Below are 22282 nucleotides of genomic sequence, written 5' to 3'. Positions count from 1 at the left end.
TGGGAGGGGGATTAGTCCCTACTCTCTGAGCTTAGGGTCGCTCCTGATTGCTGCAGCCGCCCTGCAGCAGAAGGATGCCCAGGGAGGTGTGAGTCCCCATCCCAAGAGTAGGCCTGCCCCATAGAGGGTAGCTGGTGACAGAGCAGAAGGTTGTAGAAGGTACCCCTGCAACAACCAGATAAGGGCTGGATTACTGGGTGATGATCAGTTTATGTTTAAAATATAGAGCAGGACAGAGGGTTCAAATCTCCAGACCAGGAGTGGGAAATTCTTCAGGGTGCCAGGGGCACTAAACTTAGCAGCTTGCCCCCACACTAGGCTGTCCCCAGCTTCCTGGAAAGGACAGGAGGAGGAAGATGAGGAATAGTTTTGCATTGGGTGGGGAGGGGGGTGGCTAGGGGAAGAGGGGGTGAGGGCTGGATATGGGATTTAAAAAGAAGGGACAGGAAGGTAAAGGGAGGTCGGGGCTTTAGCAAGAGGATGGGATGCAGAGGGTGTAGGGGTTGGGGAGGGGGGGTTTCTTCCAGGCCCACGATAGAGAGAAACTGGCATTTGAATAGAACAAAGGAGAGGTAACTGAGCTCTTGAATCTGATGTCTCAATAAGCCAGGGGCTGGAAACCCCAGGCCCCTGCTGGTAAGAGGCTGGCATGTCTGGGACAGGACTAGGCTAAAACAGGAACGTAAGATTTCTTGTGTCTCTTACCTGTTGGACAGCAGCAACCTGGCACCAAAGAACTTTTATCTTCCCTCATCTGCCCTCCTTATCCACCCCATCCTTCCTCCCTATCTCATCTTCCTGGGGAAAGCAACCCACACCTCAGCATCCCCAAGGCAACCCATTACCACCAAAAAGGGCCTTCTCCCAGCTTCGCAGTCTGAATGTGACTGGCCCAGGCAAGACTCCTCCTCAGTCAGAAGGGCCTGCTTTAGGGAGCCATTCCCATCAATTTTTCCTAATAAGACAAGCAGGCTAGAGCAGGAAGCAGGCAGGGGGAAATGAAGGCAAGTTGGTGCTGGCCTGCCATCTGCTCCCAGCCCACCCACAACTCCCCCATCAGAATTTGGGTGTGCTAGTGTGACTGTGTGGTTGGACGATTGTGTAAACACAACCGTGTGGGAGTGGAACTTTGAGTATAACTGGGACTGTATGATTCCATCTGGGGTTGTCTGACCATGTGAGGTTGATCGAGTAACTGAGGTGTGACTGTGAATGTGTAACTATGAGTATGTGAGTGTTAATGTCCATCATTGGATGCCACTGTGGATCCTTGGCCGCCCTTACTCAGTTACTGTACCATCAGTCCCCATGTGCACAATCCCCCTCCCCAGCTTCTCTGCCCAGGATTTAGGAGCCCATGGGAAATTACTGTCCTAAAAGAGGAGGGGGTCTGTGGCACAGGGGTCTCTGGTAATTAGGGCCCAGGAGTGTCACAGGATGAGCAATACATCTTCACCTGCCGCAGACTCACCTGGTGCCCCAGGTAAAAGGCACCCAGATAAAAGGTAGGGAAGGAGGCAGAGAAAGAAGGAAGTATCCAGGCTGAGCATCATGAAGGGGCCCTCGCCCACCAGCAGCCTCCTGCTGCTACTGTTGCTCCTAAGCCCAGACCCTGGAGGAGGTGAGTGTTTGGGGGTCTAGAAGGCCAGGGGTCTGGGTGAATGGGATGCAGGGAAAGGGGCCCAGCTATCTGATGGAGCTTAGGGTCAGAAGCCCTCTGAACACATGGTCATGTTGTCCCCTAGCATTGCCACTGGCACCCAGCACTACATCATGCTGTACTCAGTTCTACCGACAGCCACTCTCAAGCAAACTACTGAGGAACATCATCCGAGTGGAATTTCAGGAAGCTGATGGGGACTGTCACCTCCAGGCCTTCTTGTGAGCTTTGACTCTGCCCCTGATTTGACCCCTGACTCTGACCTCAGTCCCAACCCCTGATGCTGATCTCAACCCCGCCCCAAATGCTAATTCTGATGCCAACTCAGGTTTTCATCTGGCCTTTGCCTCTAACTCCTGGGCCTTACCCTCATCTCCAAGCTACGACCATGGCTTTGGACCTTCCCTTTGCCAGGTTTCACCTGTCTCGACGCAGCGTCTGCATCCACCCCCAGAACCGCAGCCTGACTCTGTGATTTGACTGCCAAGGGAAGAGGCTCCAGGGGACTCTGCCCAACCGAGTTTGGAGATAGGGAAAATGGGCCTGGGCCCCCAGTAGCCAAAATAATAAAGTAGCATCGCCCAGTAGTCTCTGACTGTGGTCTCCAAGTTCTGTGTATTCTCCTGTGAGTCCCGAATCCGGAGCTGTGAGACATGTCAATAAACAGAAGAACCTCCTCATTCTCTTTATTCACACTTTCACAACCCCCGCCAGGGGCAAGGCCGAGAGCCAAGGACCCACACACACTCCCCAGGTACCTATATACATACATGCAGAGAACACATGTTCCCTGCCTCACATACACGTGGACACACATGGACACAGACATACACATCTACACACATTCCTCAGGTGGACTGCCAACTCTGAGATGAAGCCAGAGGTCCAGGCACCTTTCAGCTGGCAAGTTGGGAACACAGAGTCTCATAGAAATGAGCTCCAAACAGAATTTCCAGCTGAGAACCCCACTCCGTGGGGATCTACTGTCCTGCCTGGGTTCCACCTGTCTGTCCATCCACACCAGCAAGACAGAGTTATAGGTGGAATCAGCTGAAGCCTTCCAAGATCCTCTACAGGTTTGGGACTCCTAGAAGAAGGAGGAAAATCAAGGGAGATAGTAGGACTGGATCTTGTCCCAGATTCCCTGAGAATGAGGGAGGAGACCCAGCTCTGAACCCAACACTCCAAAAATGAATAGGGGAGCCCACCTCTGTGTAAGCCCCAATACCCTGAAGATGAGGGAGTAGACCTAGCTCTGGGCCCAGGCACGTCAAGAATAAGGCAGGGGATCCAGCTCTGATCCAGACATCCCAAGAATAAGGATGGATATCCAGCTCTGAGCCTAATACCCTGAAAATGAGGAGGGAATCCATCTAGGAGCCCCAGTATCCTGCAAGAGACAGAAGAGACCCAACTCTGAGCCCGGGACTCAAGAACGAAAGGCCCATCCCTGAGTCCAGAAGTTACAAGAATGAGGAGACCCAACTCTGATTCCCAAAACCCTTATGACTAAGGCACCTGGCTCATAATCCAGACACTCAAAATGAGGGCACACATCTCCAAGTCCAAACCTCCCAGAGGTCATACTCACCTGGAAGCTTGTCCACCGGAATCATCGGGGCCAAGAACCCAGACTTTTGGGGTCCATCCTTCTCACATGGTCTCAACCTCAGCCTGGAGCACAAAAAGGAAGCTGTCTCCCTGACAATGTGGGGCATCTCAGTCTCTTCCAAAAAGGTTTGTTAGTAAAGGGTCAAGAGAGGAAAGGGTGAGAATCATGAAGTTGGGGGTGGGAGAAGGAGGAGGAATGGTTCCAGAATCAGACACGTTCAGTGCAGTCATGAGGGGTGGGAACGGGTGTGGTCTATGGGTATCAGAGCCCCTGTGTGGGATCAGAGGATGAGAGGCCAATGGCAATCACTTACCAGAGCCCCAGTGCCAGGGCCCCAGCCACCAGTCCCAAGAAAGAGAATATTCCCAAAGATGCCAGCATAGCCACCTGCTCCAGGACGTGTCTGTGGTCTGAGGAGGAGGGTCACGTGCCAGCTGTGAGAGCAAGCCTGCCTGACCAAACTCGGTGCCCACTTCTCTCTGGGGCTTTCCCATCCTCTACCACCTTTGCCCATCTGCCCAAGCTCACCAAGTGGCCGCGGGTCTGGTAGGAGGGACGGTCTTGGGGGAGCAGGGCTAACCACCTGAGGTTCTTCCTCTGGCTGCGCGTGTTGTTGGCCCCCAGCTGGTATCTCCTTCGGTAGGGGTCCTGGAGGGAGACGAGACCTGAGGAGAACTATCCACGCGGGGTCGGGGCGGAGGCCAGGGCCCGCCAGGCGAGGCCAGGGCCAGGGTTGGACACAGGGGCGCCTCAGAGGCGGAGCTTGAAAGGGCAGAGCCAGCTTCTGGGGATGTAAGCAGGGGTGGAGGCTGAAGGGCGGAGGCTGAGGGGCGGGGTTTAATCTGGGGCAGGGTTTAAACTAGGGCGGGGCTGCAGGCAGCTACAGGTGAAGCCTGGGGCCGCAATTGCCACGCCGCTCCGTAGCGCCTGCAGTTCCGCCGATAGATGCTGGGCAGCGGGGCCTCTGCCCTTTCCCTAGGCTCTGTCTCTCACCGGTGCTCGGAGTACCCCAGGCCTCGGGGCTCCAGGCGCTCCAGGTGCCTGCGTCCAGAAAGTCCCGGGCACTGACCCGCACGGCATGGGGCAGCCCAGCCACAGCGTCCGTGATCACCTCCTCCAATCCAGACGGTTCCACCTGGCAGTGCAGATGGTTCGTCGGCACGTTATCCAGGTTATAAGCACTCAGCCTATCTGCCCCCCAGAGCCAGTCTGCAAAGAGCACCCCTTCCTCCCAGTCCTGTCCCTGTCAGCCTGATGCAGCCGTCTGGGCCCCACGTAGGTGGCTGGTGGTGTCAGGTCTACACCTAGTGTTCAGAAGACAAAAGTGCACAGTGGTTTTGTAGACAGGCTGTGACTTCAGACTGCCTGGGTTCAAATCTTTGCTGTACCACTTACTGAGTGACCTTGGACCTCTCTCTGTGCCTCAGTTTCTTCATTTGTAAAATAGAGGTGAATACACCTAAATGAGATAATACATGTAAAATGTGTAGCACAGTGCCTGGCAGACAGATGGTGTTCAATAAATATTGGTTATTGTCTGAGGCAGCGGCTCCCCAGGCCTGATGCTGGCCAATCTTTGCCATCTCCAGATGTGGGACTTCACCTCTATCCACATCTGAGTATATGAGTGTTTGTATGCGGCTGTGCCTCTGGCTGAAAGGCACTCCTTTTCCTAGAAAAGTTATTTTTAAAAAATCACTGCTGTCTTCCCACAGATGGGCTGAGATCAGTTACAGCCCTGCAGGGCAGAGGCTCGGTCCCTCAGTCTCTGCTACAACCCCAGCACCCAGCACAAGGCCTGGCCCACGGAGAGTACGCTGTAGGGGAAGGCCATGGGGCGTCAGTGACCTGCCAGATCTGGTCACGCAGAACACCCAGGAACATGAAACTAGAGACAGGACCCACAGCCCCAGATTGGGACGCACTCCAAGGGCCTCACCGTGGACCAGGCTGGATGCTGTGCTGGACGGTACTGCAGCTGGAACTTCAGCAGGAAGTGGGGCTGGCGGGGCCAGGAGGCAGGGTACGTCCAGCTGGCACGCAGGCGGCGAGGATAGCCAGGTACCGACTCTACCCGCAGCCCCTGGGGTGGGTCAGGTCGCACTGGGGGCAGTGGAGACACAAATTCAGGGCACAAGACAGGTACTCATCCCTTCCCCACCACCTCCCAAGGGAAGATGGGTGTGTGCCTAAAGGTCCCTGAGGGGAGGCACTTCCAAGGAGGTTGGGGAAATCTTAAGCTTGATCATCCATTAGGCACAGGACCTATCTGTCATCCCTATTATAAAGTAAGCTAAGATCTGAGGACGGATTTTTGAAATGTTTGTTGAGTGAGTTAAAGAGTGATTCTGGGACTTCCCTGGTGGCTCAGCGGTTAAGAATCTGCCTGCCAGTGCAGGGGACACGGGTTCGAGCCCTGGTCTGGGAAGATCCCACATGCCACGGAGCAACTAAGCCCGTGTGCCACAACTACTGAGCCTGCGCTCTAGAGCCCACGAGCCATAACTACTGAGCCCGCGTGCCACAACTACTGAAGCCCGTGCGCCTAGAGCCCATGCTCCGCTACAAGAGAAGCCACCACAATGAGAAGCCCATGCACCGCAATGGAAGAGTAGCCCCCGCTCGCCACAACTAGAGAAAGCCCGCGTGCAGCAATGAAGACCCAATGCAGCCAAAAATCAATAAATAAAATAAATAAATTTTTTTTAAAAAGAGTGATTCTGCTTTCCATCCAAGGAAGATGAGTTGGCCCAAATTCCAGCCAGAGCTTTGGTGACCCGCTTCCACTGGGCAGGGAGGACATGAGACAGAAGTGCCTTCAGCACAAGGCATAGAAGCAGAGAGGCAGCACTGGGGCTAGGCAGCCAGGAAGGACTAGTAGGGAAGGGGATAGTGGCAGCAGTCTCTAGAAGCTGATGTAAGCCTGCCTCCTGGGCTCTGATCTCCCTGGGTTCTTAGTCTCCATGGGGGCCATCTGTGTGCCGAAATGGGTCTACGTTGGGAGGGAGCTATGTGGGAGCTCAGGGGAGGAGAGTTCTGAATTTGGGGGGTACCTGTACTCTGGGGTCCGTTTGGGGTCTCTGTGGTAGGGATTTGGGGAGAGCTCTAGGAGTGGGTACTCACAGATGCTCTGCAAGCTCACATCCAGTAGGCGTGTGCTGGCCCCCAAGGGGTTCACTTCAGTCACATTGATCCGGTACTGGCTCCAGAACTCTGCCCCATGGACCACACAGCGGGCAGCCCCTGGGGGGTCCTGTGGGCATGGCCAGGGCCCTGTGGATGGACTCATCCTAGGAGAGAGGATGTGGTCTTGAGCTTTGGAAACGATCACTGTGGTACCCAGCTAGAGCCCCCAGCTTCCCCCTCATGTCCTACCTTTGGCCATCGGCTCCTGGTACCGTCTTCTTCCTGGCAGGGAGGAGGCCATCTGAGGTCAGGAAGGAAAGGAGGGTCCTCCTTCTCTCTCAGGCCTTCCTTAGGACCTCCTTACCTACCTCCCATACCCACGTTTTGCTAAACACCCAAACATATAGGTATACACACCGATCATGCACACACCTGTAGGAGGTGAGGTAGCGGGTGGGTAAACCGCTAACCTGGCTGGGACTCCAAGTGCAGGAGAAGTTCTCATAGTCAGCTGCTTGGCAGGAGACAACAGGGCGGACTGGGGGGTCTAGAGGCAGAGGGTGCAGCTGGAGACCGAGAAGTTCCCAGCCCCTACCCATCCCAGAGGGCTTACTCAGGGCCTGGATTCCCCCAGGAGCCCCATGTCTCATCACTGCTACCGCCAACACTCCCTCCCCAACTCACAGCCCAGCTGCAGGGTCACCATGCCCCCAAGTGCACCATCCAGGGTCCGGCAGATATAGGTGCCCTCGTCAGTGCTTTCTGCCCGGGCCAGGACCAGTTCGTGCCCTAGACCAGAGTCAGGTCCCTGGAGCAGCCTTGTCTCCCCGTCCCGAAACCAGGACACCGGGGCCCTGGGGGTGAGATGAGATGATGACAGATAGAGGGAAGATTTAAACTATGAGTCCGACCATGTCACAGCTCTCCACTGGCTTCTCGGTGCTTGCAGGAAAGCTCAAACTCCTTTTGCTGGCTTACAAAGCCCCTGGTGATCTAGCCCTTGCCTTCCTTTCCTTCTTCATCACCTTCCTGTCTCCCCCTCCCCCACTGCACTCCAGTCAGGTTGTGCCTCTTTTGGTTCAAGAGTGCGGAGCTCACTCCCACCTCAGGGCTTTGCACTAGCTGTTCTCCCTGTCAGGAATGCTTGCTTATACCCCAACCTTCAGAAATCAGCTTCAATGTCACCTCCTCCGAGAGGCCTTCCCTTATTACCAATAAAAAGTGGTCACTCAGTTACCCTCTTCCACCTCACTCTCTTTTGATTTTCTGCCCTGCAGGTATTACTACCTGGCATCTTGCCTGGCTTGTGCACTGCTGCATCCCAGGGCCTAGAATAGACCAGGCACTTAGCAGGTGCTCAATACATGTTGGTTGAATGTTCTGTTGAATAAGGATGGTTTGAGGGTTAAGAAAGACAAAGAGGTGAGGATTACAGATACAGGGGCAAGGATGGGAGGGGTGTGAGGACTGGGCAAGTTCAAGAAATGGGTCGTGAATGGGTCCTGTCAGCCCAGCAGGCTGGTGGAGCACTTACCCAGCAGTCACTCCAGGGCAACACAGCGTCATGGCCCTGCCAGGCTGCCCATACTGGACCCCTGTTGAAGGCACTTCTGAGCAGAGGCTCTTCCTTTCCCTCTCTCCCACCCCACCCCACACTTTGTGACAGTGACAGGATAAGGGGTGGACTTTTAAAACCTGAGTGGGGTCATGGGGTCAAAACATCATGTTATAATCTGGAGACAGAGGTCAGAGAGCAGGGTAGAGAGATGTTGCCAGATTGGATTTCAGGGGTTGGGAGGATGACAGGTTAGGCATGAGAGGGGCCACGGTCATGGTGGCAAGTCACAGGTCAGAGTTGGGTCATAGAGCAGAGTTTTTCTCACCTGGGGGGCCCCAGGCCTGGGGGCAGGGACAGGAGGCAGACACCAGGGCTGTAGCCACGGCCACCAGGACCCTGCTCAGCCCTGAGCAGCTGCTGCTCATCTGTGGGGAGAGAGGCAAGGTCAGCGATCCCCCATTCCCAAGATGGGAGGCTAAAGTCTGCCTCCTCCTCTTCCAGACTGAGGCTTTCTAGGAGGAAACCAGGTGCCCAGTGGGGTAAGGACATCAGACATCACTGGGGGCTCTGATGTAAGGTCCCCTTTCCACCATACGCCCAGCGCTCTGTGTGAGTACACACACACGCACGCACACACACCCTCACACCCCCCTCCTCAGTCATGGGCTTAGGGCCCAGAACAAAAGCTGGAGGCAACAGACTGTGCCAGCACCGCCCCCCGCACCACCCTTGGCACCGACCCCTGGCACCAAGTGTTGGCACTGGCTCAGTCACTCCCATTAACTCCTCCAATCCAGCTGTTGGAAATTCCGTGTCCATCCCACCTGGCCCAGGGATAGTCGTTGCCTCTGACTGACCTGAGGCAGCCCTCATCACCCTGGGGTGGGACTGTCATAGTGGGTCTGAGCCCACCCTGTACCCCTGCCATGAGGCCTAGCCCTGCTCTGGCTGCCAAGCCTCTTCTCGCCTGGGCCTGGCTCCTTGCTCTGCGCCGCTCATCTGGGCCTGACTCTGGAATCTTGCTGGTCTTGAGCCTGTGAGGCCGGATGGGGCTAGGGTGCAGGCTGAGGCTATGGAGTTAAGCAGATCCAGATGCCCTGACTGCTGCCAGAGGCTGGGGGTGGGCGAGGAGCCAGAAGATGGAGACAGGGTGGCGGGACAGGAGAGGAGGCTGAGAGAAGCTGGGAGGCTGCAGGAACAGGAGGCTGGGGTGGAGGCCACAGGACAAAGAGATGCTCAGAGATCAGGACTGGGAGGCAGTGAGAGCTCAACGAGGTGAGGGCTGGGCTGGGGCAGCAGGATCTCAGAGAGGCCAAAAAGGTAACCAACCATGTGTGTACGGGGGATGGAGGTGCTAGGAGAGAGGGAATCCTGGATGGGAGAAAGCAGGATGAGGAACGCAGTGGGGAAGAGGGAAGGGGGGCGGTGGGAGAAGGTGCAGATGGGCAAAGGGCCCTGGGTGAGGGCTCCAGAAGAGGGAGAGCCCAAATCCCTCCCAGGTAGAGCTGAGCAGCGACCTCCGCGTGTCTGTCTGAGTGTGTCTAGTGGCTCACCCCGGCCCCCCGGCCGCATTTACCCTGCTCAGCCCTGCCCTACCTCGATGATTCCAGTGGTTGAGTGTCCATGGCCTCCAGGACTTCCTCCCACCAGCTACAGCACCCGTCTCAGCTCTACTCAGTTCTGGGACCCCAGAATCGTCCCCTCCTTCCCATTCCCTGCCCCCGCCCCTCTGGGCCATGGAGCTTAGCCGCCCCTAGCCAGGCCCCCTCCTCTCTCCTTTCTCCTCCCTCCTACTCTCCCACCCCCTCCCACCCAAGGCCCTGGGAAGGGAAGAGGCCTCCCCCGAGTCTGGAAAGGAAGCCACAGGCAGAGCCAGGCACAGCAAGAGGGAAAGGAGAGCTGCTGTGTCCCTGTCAGCAAGAGGTTCCTGTGTTTTCACACAGCAGAACACAGGCACATTCACGCGTGGACTCCCCAGGCACAGTCAACAGAGATACTCCCTTGAACACGCGCGGACACAGTCAAGTCAAAAAGCAGACACATACTCGTGCTCCCACTCTTTTCACTCCCCAGAAAATACTTCCTTAGGGCACAGCTGTCTGTATTTTAAGGGGAAGAGGGCCCCATGTTGGGGGATATAAAGAAAAGCCAAAGAGTCCAGTTTCCCCCTCCCCTGGACGTTCCAGCCATTTCTCACCTCCCCCGCTACTCTTCAGGCCCCAGCACCAGGAAATGCCTTTGGTCCCTTGGTGCCAGATACACAAGACCCACACTTACCCTCAGACACACACTCTCAGACACAGCCACTCACAGTTACACCGATACACTCAGACATCCTCACCCAGGCTCAGACACTTAAACATTTACACATACCCAGACACACACACAGACACACATCTCCCTCTTCCTTGCACAGCCAAACACACACACTTAGCACTCCGCCCTGGGATGGGGGGTCACAGCACTCCCTAAAAGCAACTCCTCATCATAGTGTAAGCCCCCTCTTCCAGGGAGCTCTTAGCACGGCAGATCCCCCATCTCATCACCATTTCAGGCCCCCAGGTAGCCAAAGAGACAAAGGTGAACAGGGGAGTCAGGCACAGGGGCACAGAGAGAGACAGAGATGCAGAGAACATGAGACGCAGGACTAAAAAGCAGATACACAGAGATACCTGGGGAGACGAAAGTGTGAAGACACACAGAGCACTAGCTCTAGGAAGACAGTAGTAGAGAGAGAAAAAGAAATATAAGGAAACTGAGTCAGACAGGGAGACAGAAAATAAGGAGCACTGGACCAGTGACAAGGATTCTCAAGCACTAAAAGAAGGAGGGAGAGCCAAGTGTGCTGGGGATGGTCTGCTTACCCTGGCCACTAAGTAGAAAGGTCAGTCCCATTGGCTACTGAAGTGGGTCCCCAAAATGCAAACCCAGCTCCACTTCTCCACAGTCTAACAGGACACAGGACACACGCCGAGTGCAAGTCTCATTCCTCCTCTGCCATGCTGAAGTCCCACACTGGCACACGCAAACCCAGCTATCCACTCTCACACTGTCAGATACAGTCTCAAACTCCGCAGAGACCCTCCCAAAACACATTCGCTGATGTGGTCACAGGCCCTCTCACACACACACAAACGCACGACCCGGTCTCTGCCCGCAAACTGCACACTGACACACACACATAATCCCACACAGGCACAGCCACATGCAGACTCAGCCTCAGCACAGCGACACCCGCAGTCACACTAGCTGACAGTTTCACCAAGCGACACTTGCGAAGTTTCGCACACTGACAGCGTCACACACAGCCTTGCAGTCTCTCTCTCTCTCTCTCTCTCACACACACACACACACACACACACACACACACACACACGCATGCACTGACATTCCGTCAGTCACTCCGGGCCCTTCAAATCCCACACCCCCAGGCCCCGCCCTCTCCTGGCAAGGCTCCCTCGAGCTCACCCGCGGCCCCATCAGGCCTCACCTTCTGCGGCCGCCGCCGCCAGCGCCCTCCGTCCTCACCCTCTGCCGCGGCCTCTACTCCCTGCCGCCCTGGGGCACGCCGTGGGGCGGCTCCGCCCAGGCACCAATGGAAGGAGAGGGGTGAAATAGGGGGGGCTTGACCCATTGGAGCCTCCAACTGCCAATCATCCCCACACCCACCTCTGCCGGACACTTCCTGTCCCGTCCGGGACTGAGGAGGCCGCCGGGGACCGAGTCTAGAGCCGGGTTCCTGGGTTCTGGCCTGAAAGCCTCTCCTCCTGGGACAGCAGGACCAGAGCTCTCAGGCCCCGCCCCATCCACCCCCCAGCTGTCCTCAAACAAAGCCTCAAGTTCAGTGGCTTAGGAGCTACTGGGCAGGTGACCAGAGAAGCTGAAGGTGCCCCTGACTCCAGATAAGGAGTTGGACTGGTTGTAAGGCAGTGGGTCTCAAACGTCACTGGACACTTTTAAAACTCTCAAGCCACACTCCAATTAAATCAGTACTGTTTAAAACTCCCCAGGTGATTCCAAATCAGAGGGTGTGTGTGTGTGTGTGTGTGTGTGTGTGTGTGTGTGTGTGTGTGTGTGTGTGTGTGTGTGTGTGTGTGTGTGTGTGTGTCTCCCATCCAGGGTTCCACTCCCCAGCCAATGGGGGCTCAAGGGAAATGTGTACATTTGTCTGAGCTTCTTCCAAACCAGGGTAACACTCCAAGTTGACCCTTACCCTCCAGGGTCTCTAGGAAGAAAGAATCCTGGACCGGAAGGCAGGCAGCCAAGGTTCTCCTGGGTCAGATTATCACTGTCCAGCCTTGTGTGATTTCCCCTCCCAGAGACTCAATTCCCTTGAGAAGAATGGAGACAAAAAGTGTTCTGGCGATTCCCGCATTACTCACAAGCTCCTGTCCTCACCTAAAAGTTTGGAGGACCCTAGGTGGCATCATGTCTCCTGGGTTGTATGACTTGTTATTCCCACAGTTACAGTCTTGCCAGGGAAACAGCTCCAGAGGGGCGGGGGTAGACGCAGGGTCACTCCAGAAACCATACCCTCCTACCATGGCCCTGAGGCTCCTAACTCTGGCACCCCTTCCCTGCCAGAGCTGTCTTCTGCCCTGTGCAATGATTGGGGCACAGGGGCAACAGAGGTGTACAGAGCCCGTGCATACACGCTGCACGTGGGAGTCTGGAAAGGCCAAGGACACAAAGCCACGTACACGTTCCCTACCCGCCCCTTCAGCCTCTGTGGGCTGGAGCAGAGCCAAGCTGCAGCCACTCACAAAGCCAGGGTTCTGGCCAGGAGCCTAGGGTCTAGCCACTGACCAATGGGACAAGGATCCTGCTCACCCACTCCGACCAAACCTTCAGTCCCAAGCTTGGTGAGCTGACACCCTAGGGATGGTAGTGAAGGGGACTCTGGCCTTCCCAAAGCCTCAGCCAAAGACAAGAACAAAGGTTTCTAAAACCATTTTAAACTGGGATGCCTTTGTTACTCTAGGAGTAAAAGCCAGACATGAGTATTAATTTTGTTCAGAGATTTGGGGCAAAGAGGTGGGGAGGTTGTGCCCTTAAGTTTTTGCACATCTGTTGGCAAAGAAAAGTTGTGGCTGGAGCTACGCCTTCGGCCTTTAACCCCAGACCCCCAAGGATCAGAGTTCACACTCCTCTGGTGTTAGAATATGTGATTAAAGTTTGAGAAGCACAGTTTTATTGATCCCACATCTGCCCAAACCCTAGGCCCTAGTTCCCTCAGGCAGAAGGCCCTGTGGTCAGTGTGGTCAGGCGATGGCTGCTGTCTCCCTGTCCTTCTGCCCCAGGCGGTAATGAACCTCAGGAAGCGCCCTTAGTCTCTCTGCAGCCTGAAAGGGGGAAAGCGGATAATCAGAGAGGGTAAGGGCTGCCCAGAATGGTGGGTGCTAGGAGACGCTAGACACTGGGGGAGAGCATGCAGGGTGGGGAGGCTGGTGAGAACGACCACTGGAATAGCCAGAGGATGAAGGAGTCAGCTCCTGAGTCCCTAGAAATACCCAGGTTGTGGGGATTCTCAGGGTCATGATTGTTGGGATCCCTTGAGGAAATAGGAGGGAAAAGGGGACCCAAGGACCCAGGGTGCTCCAAGTCCAGACCTGCTCAGGGGTGAGGTCCCTCTGGGCCTGGGCAAGCATTTCATAGCCAACCATGAATTTCCGGACTGTGGCAGAACGCAGGAGTGGAGGATAATAATGAGCATGTAGCTGCCAGTGGTCCCAGTTGGCTCCAGCCTCTGATCCCATAGGAGCCCCTGGTGGGAAGAAGGCAGAGATAGTTGGGAAGGGTCCTTTCTTAGTTCTTCAGCCTAGCTCTTACCCCCAGACCATAGCAGGTACCTGAAAACTACATCTTCCAGCATTCCCTGCCAGAGAGGAGACAAGGCATTGCAAAGCCCACTGGGAGACATAGTTTCACCACGTTCACTTCTCCACTCTCAGTCCCAGCATCCCTGCCCTGAACACTTCCCCAGCAAGTGTTCCAAGGCCTGCTGGGAGTTGCAGTCCACTAAGCTGGGACCCAGGAGCCCAGAAATGGTGTTGGGGTTAGATATGGGTACTCAAAAAGCCTCACCATGCCAGCCCATGGAGTAGGGAAAGGATGTCTCAAATAGGTTGTCATACTTGGTCAAGAGCTTCTTCATGATGTAGGCTAGATCTGGAATCAGAGCCTGACTCTCACTCTGGGGCCCAGATGCTGGCCCCACCAGAACCATCCGCATCCAAAGCCTGGCCCCAGGGTCCCACCTGGGAGACTCACCGTCACGCTCAGCCGGGGTCAGCTCAGGCAGCCGCCGTACATGCCGACGGGGCAGCAGTAGTGTCTGGAAGGGCCACACTGCCCAGAAGGGGACCAGCACTAACCAGTGCTCACTGGTTAGGACCAGACGGTCCTAGGCCGACCAAATGGAGATGCGGTCATCAAGGTGGGTGTGAGGGGGGTCAGCAAATAGGCAAGGGAAGGAGAAGAGAAGACGTACCCAGAAACCGATGGTTTCTCACCACTCCACCACTACCACCCTAGTCTAAGCCATCATCACCTTTCCTTTAGCTTACTGCTATGTCCTCCTAGCAAGTCTCTCTGCTACTTCCCTTCTACCCTCCTCCTTCACACACCTCTCCTTTTTGGGGTGAGGTTACGGGCTTCCTGGGGACACAAGATCCAGCTTTCTCCCACCTTCCTGAGCAGCTCTTGGCGGCCGTACTCCATTAGCAGGGGCTCTCCGTGCTGACTCTGATAGGCCCGCTGAGATCGCTCCTCACGCTGGGCAACATCTGGCAGGAAACTGCTGGCCCACACCTGTCAAGGGGGAGGAGAAGAGCAGACAGTATCCCTCACCTCCAAGCCTCCACATCACTAGCATACTTCCTGTTTTCCCTTACTCCAGTTCCCCACCCCACACTGTCTTGGACTCAGTCCAGATATCCACTGAAGCCCCTGACACACATACCTGGCAGTGGGGATGGGGGTTGGAACAGCCCATCATGGCTCCTTTGTTTTCAAAGATCTATGAAGTAGGGGTAGGGAGCTTTATAGCCAAAAGGACAGCAAGTCAACCCCTCCGAAACACAACCTGTGGAAATAAAAATGCCACTTCCCAAAACCAAACTGCACCACCCCCTCCCTGCCCATCTAGGGGAGGGTGCGACCTCACAGACCTGCACCCAAGGGTACTGGGCACCCAGCTCCTCTGTGACTGAGGCCCATGCATCAACGACAGCTCGGATCTCAGGGACTGACATGAGTGGCAGTGTCACATCCGACCAGGGGTGGAAGCACATAACCTTACTAGGTGGTAAAGGAGGGAGAGATGACAGAGATACAGGGCTCGCTGAGCTGGGGGCAGGGCCCAACCCCAGTGCTCAGTCCAGGCCTTGGGTTGAAGGGTGTAAGAGTGGAAATTCATAGTTACCAAACTCCTCGAGCAGCCTCTGCTTGGAAAAGGGGGTGATCACTGGGTCCTAAGATAAAGGGGTATCACTCTCTGCAACAGAAGTCCCCCAACAAGGTCCAGCCTCTTTTCTCCCCAACAGCAGCTAGATCCAACTTACCTGGACTAGGGGCATCAGGCTGCAGAGCTGGGAAGTCATTGTCAAACAGGAAGGTGCCTTCATAGTAGGGATTCACCTACAGACAAGGATGGGCTAGAAGCATTTGCTGGCCCATACCACCAGTCATCTGATGGGCTTCAAGGCTACAAGGCAGGAAGAAGGCCACTCTGAGGTCAAAAAGACTTGGTGGGATATGACCCAGAGGTCCACTCCACTGTGGGGCGAAGGGCTAGCCACTCCCCTGTAGGGTGAAGAGAAGCTCTAAGGGCAGTGGATGGGGAACTACTCCCCCCGGGCCCAGCCTGCAGATGTAGGATCTAAAGACTTACCTCTCCATTGGCCCGTGTGGCCCCCGGACACAGAGGGTTGTGGGGGTCATGGCGGGGTACTGTCGTCAGAAGCGGGGGTTCTACCTGCCCCTGCCAGGGCCGCTTCATGCGGTGCGCTGACACCAGCACCCACTCATCTTGTAGCGGGTTGTAGCGGATATGCTGATGCTCTGGGGGCAAACCGTCAAGATCAGTCACAAAGCCCTATGCCCCTTTCTCCCCTGGGTCTTACCCACCAGCAGGCCCAGGCTCGGATGCACCCTGTTGTCCCCACCCTACTCAGGAGCTAAAGGCCAGAGCTTGGGCGTTCCCAGCGCCAATCAGCCTGCAGCCCCAACACCGGCGTGTCCCTTCGCCGCGCGTGCCTGGACGGGTGGGCGCGCCGACCTGCGGGCAGGGACGACAACTTCCTAAGGAAGGGGAGGGCTCAGCTTTGCTTCCCAGCGAGTCCCGGCCGCCCTGCGGTTACCGCTCGCCCGGAAGGTTGTGGCCATGGCGTCCGCCTCCGACGCCTGCCGGCGCTGCTCAGGACACGCTCCCCGGCGCGCCAGGAGGCCACCGGGTGGAGATACCTTCGGTAACTTCTACCTGCTCACCTCGCCCCCACCGCCTAGTCGGCCCGGCTCCGCCCCGCCTCGCCCCGCCCTCGCCCCACCCTCTCTGATTGGACAGCCGCAAGCACGTGACTGTCTGAGGGCCGGCCCGGCCACCTGGGGGCGGAGTTCAGGACTGCCTACAGCTACAGGAGGCGACTTTGATGATCCCACTCTAGGGCCAAAGCCACTAACTACCCTTGAAGAACCTCTGTGAAAGCTGCTTACCACAGATCCCTCGGCTCCAGGATGCTTACAAGAGTTATTTGCTTTCTTAAAGTCATTCATTTGGTCATTCATTCAGCAAATATTTACTATCTACCACCACGTGCCAGGCCCCTAGGCTCCACATGGCGCAAAGGGATGTCCCTGTGTGCAGGAGTCAGGCATAGACTCAGCCCTCCCAGAGCTTACATTCTAGGGTAAGTCAGGGTATAACTCTGGATCCACAGTCACCTCACTCACCTGCTTGGTGGCTCTGGCAGAGGAAAGGCAAGGAAGTGGGAGTGAGGGGCTGTGGGGCTTGATTTGCTTCAGCTAAACCTTGGCTTCAGGTACTATCTGGAGGAGTGGGTACCTCACCGTAACCATGCCCTAGCCCCACCAGGCAGCAGAAACGGGTTTGGGAAAAAAAGGCTAAGTAATCATATTCTCTCTCTCTCTCATATATACACACACACAAAGCACAAGAAGTGGTCAGGGTAAGAGGGCTATAAGAAATCTGAAAATGTGGGGAGGACAGGACTATCAGTAGCTCCAACCACCATCTGGGTGGGGTCAGAGGTGTTTCCTTTGCACACCCCTGTCCCTTCTCCAACTTTTCCTTGGAACAAACCAGTTGGCTAACACTAGGATAAACTTCAAATTAATTCCTCCCCTGATACTTTATAGAGCCATCTAAATATTGTCTGAACCTCCTCCCCATTTCACAGTGGAGAACCGAGGCCTCAAGATCACCCAGAGGATAAGTGGCCAAGCTGAGATTTCAACCCAAGTTTCCAAGCTCTTCCTGATGCTTTGAAATGCCTCTGAGACTTCAGTGAGTTTTTGTTTGTTTGTTGGCCATGCCGTGTGCAGGATCTCAGTTCCCCGACCAGGGATTGAACCTGTGTCATAGCAGTGAGAACCCAGAATCCTAACCAGTAGGCCACCAGGAAACTCCCTCAGTGAGCCTTAAGATAGAAACCTAGTGAGCTAGGAGCTGGGTAGTAGCAGTGAGGCCCCTTCCCCCAAACCAGGCCAGGACAAGCCAGGTGTTTTGCTGAGCTCAGATGTAAAAACTGGGTCATAAGTCATTTACCTTATCTCTGCCCAGGGGCCTCAGACTGGAATCTAAAGAGGCCACTAGGTAGAGGGCAGGGAGCAGGGAGCTAAGAAACCAGAGTTTTACATGTCCCACTGGCTGCACATGTAATAGGGATGTAAGGGGGATAAAAGATACACTTTTTGTGGAAAGGGAATGTTGCCTTGCTATTTCAGTAAACAACAAATTTTGCTACAGCATCAGCTCTGCAGCTGCCCCCACAACTGTGGTGTGCCCTGAGGGGAATTCAAGATGGAGAAAAACAGGAAGCATTATCAGCTTTTTTTTTTTTTTTAACTATTTGCTTATTTACTTTTGTAAATGCTTTTTTTTTCTTTTCTTTTTTCTTTTTTGGCCACCTTGTGCAGCATGCGGGATCCTAATCCCCCGACCAGGCTTCCAACCTGCGCCCCCTGCCTTGGGAGCGTGGAGTCTTAACCATTGGACCGCCAGGGAAGTCCCAGCATTATGTGCTTACTTCACTTAGTATGATAATCTCTAGGTCCCTCCATATTGCTGCAAATGGCATTCTTTTTTTTTTTTTTTTTTTTGCGGTACGCAGGCCTCTCACTGTTGTGGCCTCTCCCGTTGCAGACCACAGGCTCCAGACGCACAGGCTCAGCGGTCATGGCTTATGGGCCCAGCTGCTCCGCAGCATGTGGGATCTTCCCGGACCGGGGCACGAACCCGTGTCCCCTGCATCGACAGGCGGACTCTCAACCACTGTGCCACCAGGGAAGCCCCTCGTTCTTTTTTATGGCTGAGTAATATTCCATTGTATATATGTACCACATCTTCTTTATCCATTCATCTGTCGATGGACATTTAGGTTGCTTCCGTGTCCTGGCAATTGTAAGTAGTGCTGCAATGAACATAGTGGTACATGTCTCTTTTTGAATTATGGTTTTCTCAGGGTATATGCCTAGTAGTGGGATTGCTGGGTCATGTGGTAGTTCTATTTTTAGTTTTTTAAGGAACCTCCATACTGTCCTCCATAGCAGCTGTTATCAATTTACATTCCCACCAACAGTGCAGGAGGGTTCCCTTTTCTCCACACCATCTCTAGCATTTATTGTTTGTAGATTTTTTGATGATAGCTGGTATGACTGGTGTGAGGTGATACCTCACTGTGGTTTTGATTTGCATTTCTCTAATAATTAGCCTTTCTCTCTTTTTTTTTTTTTTTTTTTTTTTTTGCGGTACCCGGGCTTCTCACTGTTGTGGCCTCTCCCGTTGCAGAGCACAGGTTCCGGACACGCAGGCTCAGCGGCCATGGCTCACGGGCCCAGCCGCTCCGCGGCATGTGGGATCCTCCCGGACCGGGGCACAAACCCGTGTCCCCTGTATCGGCAGGTGGACTCTCAACCACTGCGCCACCAGGGAAGCCCGCCTTTCTCTTTTTTAAAACGGTGTGTCCTTATCTTTGACAAAGGAGGCAAGAATATACAATGGAGAAAAGACACCTCTTCAATAAGTGGAGCTGGGAAAACTGGACAGCTACACGTAAAATAATGAAATTAGAACACTCCCTAACACCATACACAAAAATAAACTCAGAATGGATTAAAGACCTAAATGTAAGGCCAGACACTATAAAACTCTTAGAGGAAAACATAGGCAGAACACTCTTTGACATAAATCACAGCAAGATCTTTTTTGACCCACCTCCTAGAGTAATGGAAATAAAATCAAAAATAAACAAGTGGGACCTAATGAAACTTAAAAGCTTTTGCACAGCAAAGGAAACCATAAACAAGACGAAAAGACAACCGTCAGAATGAGAGAAAGTAGTTGCAAACAAAGCAACTGACAAAGGATTAATCTCCAAAATATACAAGCAGCTCATGCAGCTAAATATCAAAAAAACAAACAACCCAATCCAAAAATGGGCAGAAGACCTAAACAGACATTTCTCCAAAGAAGACATATAGATTGCCAACAAACACATGAAAAGATTCTCTACATCACTAATCATTGGAGAAATGCAAATCAAAACCACAATGAGGTATCTCCTCACACCAGTCAGAACGGCCATCATCAAAAAATCTACAAACAATAAACACTGGAGAGGAAGTGGAGAAAAGGGAACTCTCCTGCACTGCTAGTGGGAATGTAAATTGATACAGCCACTATGGAGAACAGTATGGAGGTTCCTTAAAAAACTAAAAATAGAACTACCACATGACCCAGCAATCCCACTACTGGGCATATACTCTGAGAAAACCATAATTCAAAAAGATACATGTACCACTATGTTCACTGCAGCACTATTTACAATTGCCAGGACATGGAAGCAACCTAAATGTCCATCGACAGATGAATGGATAAAGAAGATGTGGCACATATATATATTGGAATATTACTGAGCTATAAAAAGAAACGAAATTGAGTTATTTTTAGTGAGGTGGATGGACCTTGAGTCTGTCATACAGAGTGTAAGTCAGAAAGAGAAAAACAAATATCGTATGCTAACACATATATATGGAATCTAAAAAAAAAAGGGTTCTGAAGAGGCTAGAGGCAGGACAAGAATAAAGACACAGTTGTAGAGAACGGACTTGAGGACACAGGGCAGGACGGGGAAGCTGAGATGAAGTGAGAGAGTAGCACTCACATATATACACTACCAAATGTAAAATGGATAGCTAGTGGGAGGTTGCTGCATAGCACAGGGAGATCAGCTCAATGTTTTGTGACGACCTAGAGGGGTGGGATAGGGAGGATGGGAGGGAGGTTCAAGAGGGAGGGGATATGGGGATATATGTATACTTATAGCTGATTCACTTTGTTGTACAACAGAAACTAACACAACATTGTAAAGCAATTATACTCTAATAAAGATATTTTTAAAAAAAGAAAAATACAAAATAAATAAATAAAACTAAACAAAAATAAAAGTGTGTGCTGGAGAAGATTTCTGAAAGACCAGGTAGGGGAGCTGCAGACCTAGACAGTCCCAGAGGACTCTGTCTGAAACAAGGGGGCAGAGACCAGCTTTGCTAGTCCCTGCTACGCAGGGTTCTTAAAGAATGGTCAACTCAGGAGTGTCACAGAAGCCAGAGCCAATACAAAATCATGTTCCCTCAATCCTGCATTTTCCTCTAAATAATCCCTTTTTTTTTTTTGCGTTACGCGGGCCTCTCACTGCTGTGGCCTCTCCCGTTGCGGAGCACAGGCTCCGGACGCGCAGGCTCAGCGGCCATGGCTCGCGGGCCCAGCCGCTCCGCGGCATGTGGGATCTTCCCGGACCGGGGCATGAACCCGTGTCCCCTACATCGGCAGGCGGACTCTCAACCACTGCGCCACCAGGGAAGCCCTAAATAATCCCTTTTTTATCATTCCCTTCTTGGTCAAATTTCTCAAAAATTAGTTCATCTTCCCAGCCTCTACTCTTACCCGCACAGTACACTATAACATGTTTTTTGCCCTGTAGTAGTCGGGGTAAATAATCTTAGCTGCTGTAACAAACAACCTCCAAACTCAGTGGCTTAGTACCATGGTCCATTGTGGGAGAGAGGGAGAGCTCTGTCCCATGCAGCATTTGGAATTCTCCACTACTTAATTGTATGTAACTATATTAGATAAGACAAGAAAGTGAGTGTCAAGAATTTCACAGATTTTACGAGCCAGACCTGGAAATGGCATATGTAATTTCTGCCTATACTTCATTGGACAGAACACAATCACATGGCGTCACCTAACTACAAAGTAGACTGGCTGCCCAAGAGCAAAAGGAATGGATTTGTGAATGTATAGCATAATCTCTGCTACATGCCCATACTGAGAAACCCAATGACCATTTCCAGTCATTTCATAGGACCACTCAATTACATTTGACTGTGTTGACCATTCCATTACTCTCATGTGTGAGGCTACACTCTTCCAGTTCTCTTCTGCTTTATGTTTTATTGATATAACTAACACATATGACACCACATGCCAGACACTAATTGCTTTGTAAATATTAACTCATTTAGTCTTCATCACAATAAAGGTATGTACTTTTATTCATCCCATTTTACAGATGAGAAAACTGAGTCACAAAGAGTTTAAGTAACTTGCCCAAGATCACACAACCAGTAGGTGGCGGGAGCCAGGCTTTTAACACAGTCCTGTCCAGAGTGTCTTTCTTATCACTGCACTATGCTGCCTCTTTTCTCTTCTGTTTCTTTTCTGCTTCTCTTCCTTTTTCACTCCCCCCCTAATCACCGCCGCCGCCGATAACCTTCAGTTGGCTTACAAGGCCCTCCTCTCATATTTTGTACTTCAGAATAAAGAATGAATTGTTGGCCCCCGGAAGACCCCACGCTGTCTATCCTTGGTACCTTTGCTCTTGGAGTAGGTCTCACTGGCTCACTGGAATGCCCTTCCCATCGCTCTTAAAGACACTGCTCAGGTGTCACCGCCTCCAATAGCCGTCCGTAACGTTCCCAAGTAGAAGAGCCTCCTTCCCACCTCCTGTGCTAGCAAAGGCGGGCCCTAACCATCACAAGTCCGGAAGGCCCTGCTTCCGGGTTGCCTGCTACACCAGTCAGGGAG

At 53.3% G+C, this 22282-nt stretch overlaps 3 protein-coding genes across 17 annotated transcripts; 1 reads left to right on the top strand and 2 right to left on the bottom strand.

Annotated features, from left to right (window-relative positions):
- Nucleotides 1-1551: 1551 nt before the first annotated feature.
- Nucleotides 1552-2234, top strand: CCL27 (C-C motif chemokine ligand 27). The gene is made up of 3 exons (XM_032633790.1): nt 1552-1621; nt 1746-1881; nt 2075-2234. Exons 1-3 carry the CDS (start codon nt 1552-1554, stop codon nt 2133-2135), a joined length of 267 nt encoding a protein of 88 aa, XP_032489681.1. The 3' UTR covers nt 2136-2234.
- Nucleotides 2235-2322: 88 nt separating this feature from the next.
- IL11RA (interleukin 11 receptor subunit alpha) lies at nt 2323-12285 on the bottom strand. Of its 11 annotated transcripts, none has more exons than XR_004350467.1 (14): nt 11447-11595; nt 8282-8381; nt 7933-7993; nt 7083-7252; nt 6831-6945; nt 6648-6680; nt 6396-6562; nt 5212-5375; nt 4266-4407; nt 3801-3920; nt 3586-3682; nt 3252-3334; nt 2869-3050; nt 2331-2747 (listed from the first exon to the last, which is right to left on the bottom strand). XR_004350467.1 is itself a non-coding variant. In XM_032635722.1 (14 exons), the coding sequence occupies exons 3-14, from the start codon at nt 8379-8381 to the stop codon at nt 2731-2733; spliced, it is 1269 nt and encodes a 422-aa protein (XP_032491613.1). In that variant the 5' UTR covers nt 11626-11723; nt 12170-12205; the 3' UTR covers nt 2331-2730. The 11 variants fall into 11 exon arrangements, 9 of the variants coding, with proteins under 9 accessions (XP_032491616.1, XP_032491613.1, XP_032491614.1 ...); XR_004350466.1 differs by having other exon boundaries at nt 2910-3050; XM_032635722.1 differs by lacking the exons at nt 2869-3050; nt 11447-11595 and adding exons at nt 11626-11723; nt 12170-12205.
- An 834-nt stretch (nt 12286-13119) lies between these two features.
- On the bottom strand, nt 13120-22196 carry GALT (galactose-1-phosphate uridylyltransferase). 5 transcript variants are annotated; one of them, XM_032635731.1, is made up of 11 exons: nt 22069-22196; nt 15848-16017; nt 15519-15594; nt 15380-15428; nt 15126-15255; nt 14918-14974; nt 14644-14766; nt 14227-14359; nt 14041-14124; nt 13566-13720; nt 13120-13298 (listed from the first exon to the last, which is right to left on the bottom strand). In XM_032635731.1, exons 2-11 carry the CDS (start codon nt 15953-15955, stop codon nt 13218-13220), a joined length of 996 nt encoding a protein of 331 aa, XP_032491622.1. In that variant the 5' UTR covers nt 15956-16017; nt 22069-22196; the 3' UTR covers nt 13120-13217. The 5 variants fall into 5 exon arrangements, with proteins under 5 accessions (XP_032491622.1, XP_032491619.1, XP_032491623.1 ...); XM_032635728.1 differs by lacking the exon at nt 22069-22196 and adding an exon at nt 16317-16507; XM_032635732.1 differs by lacking the exon at nt 22069-22196 and adding an exon at nt 16444-16486.
- Nucleotides 22197-22282: the final 86 nt, after the last annotated feature.

This window comes from Phocoena sinus, chromosome 6 (assembly GCF_008692025.1).
Source record: "Phocoena sinus isolate mPhoSin1 chromosome 6, mPhoSin1.pri, whole genome shotgun sequence".
NCBI lineage: Eukaryota > Metazoa > Chordata > Mammalia > Artiodactyla > Phocoenidae > Phocoena > Phocoena sinus.
This window is presented reverse-complemented; position numbering and strand designations above follow the sequence as displayed.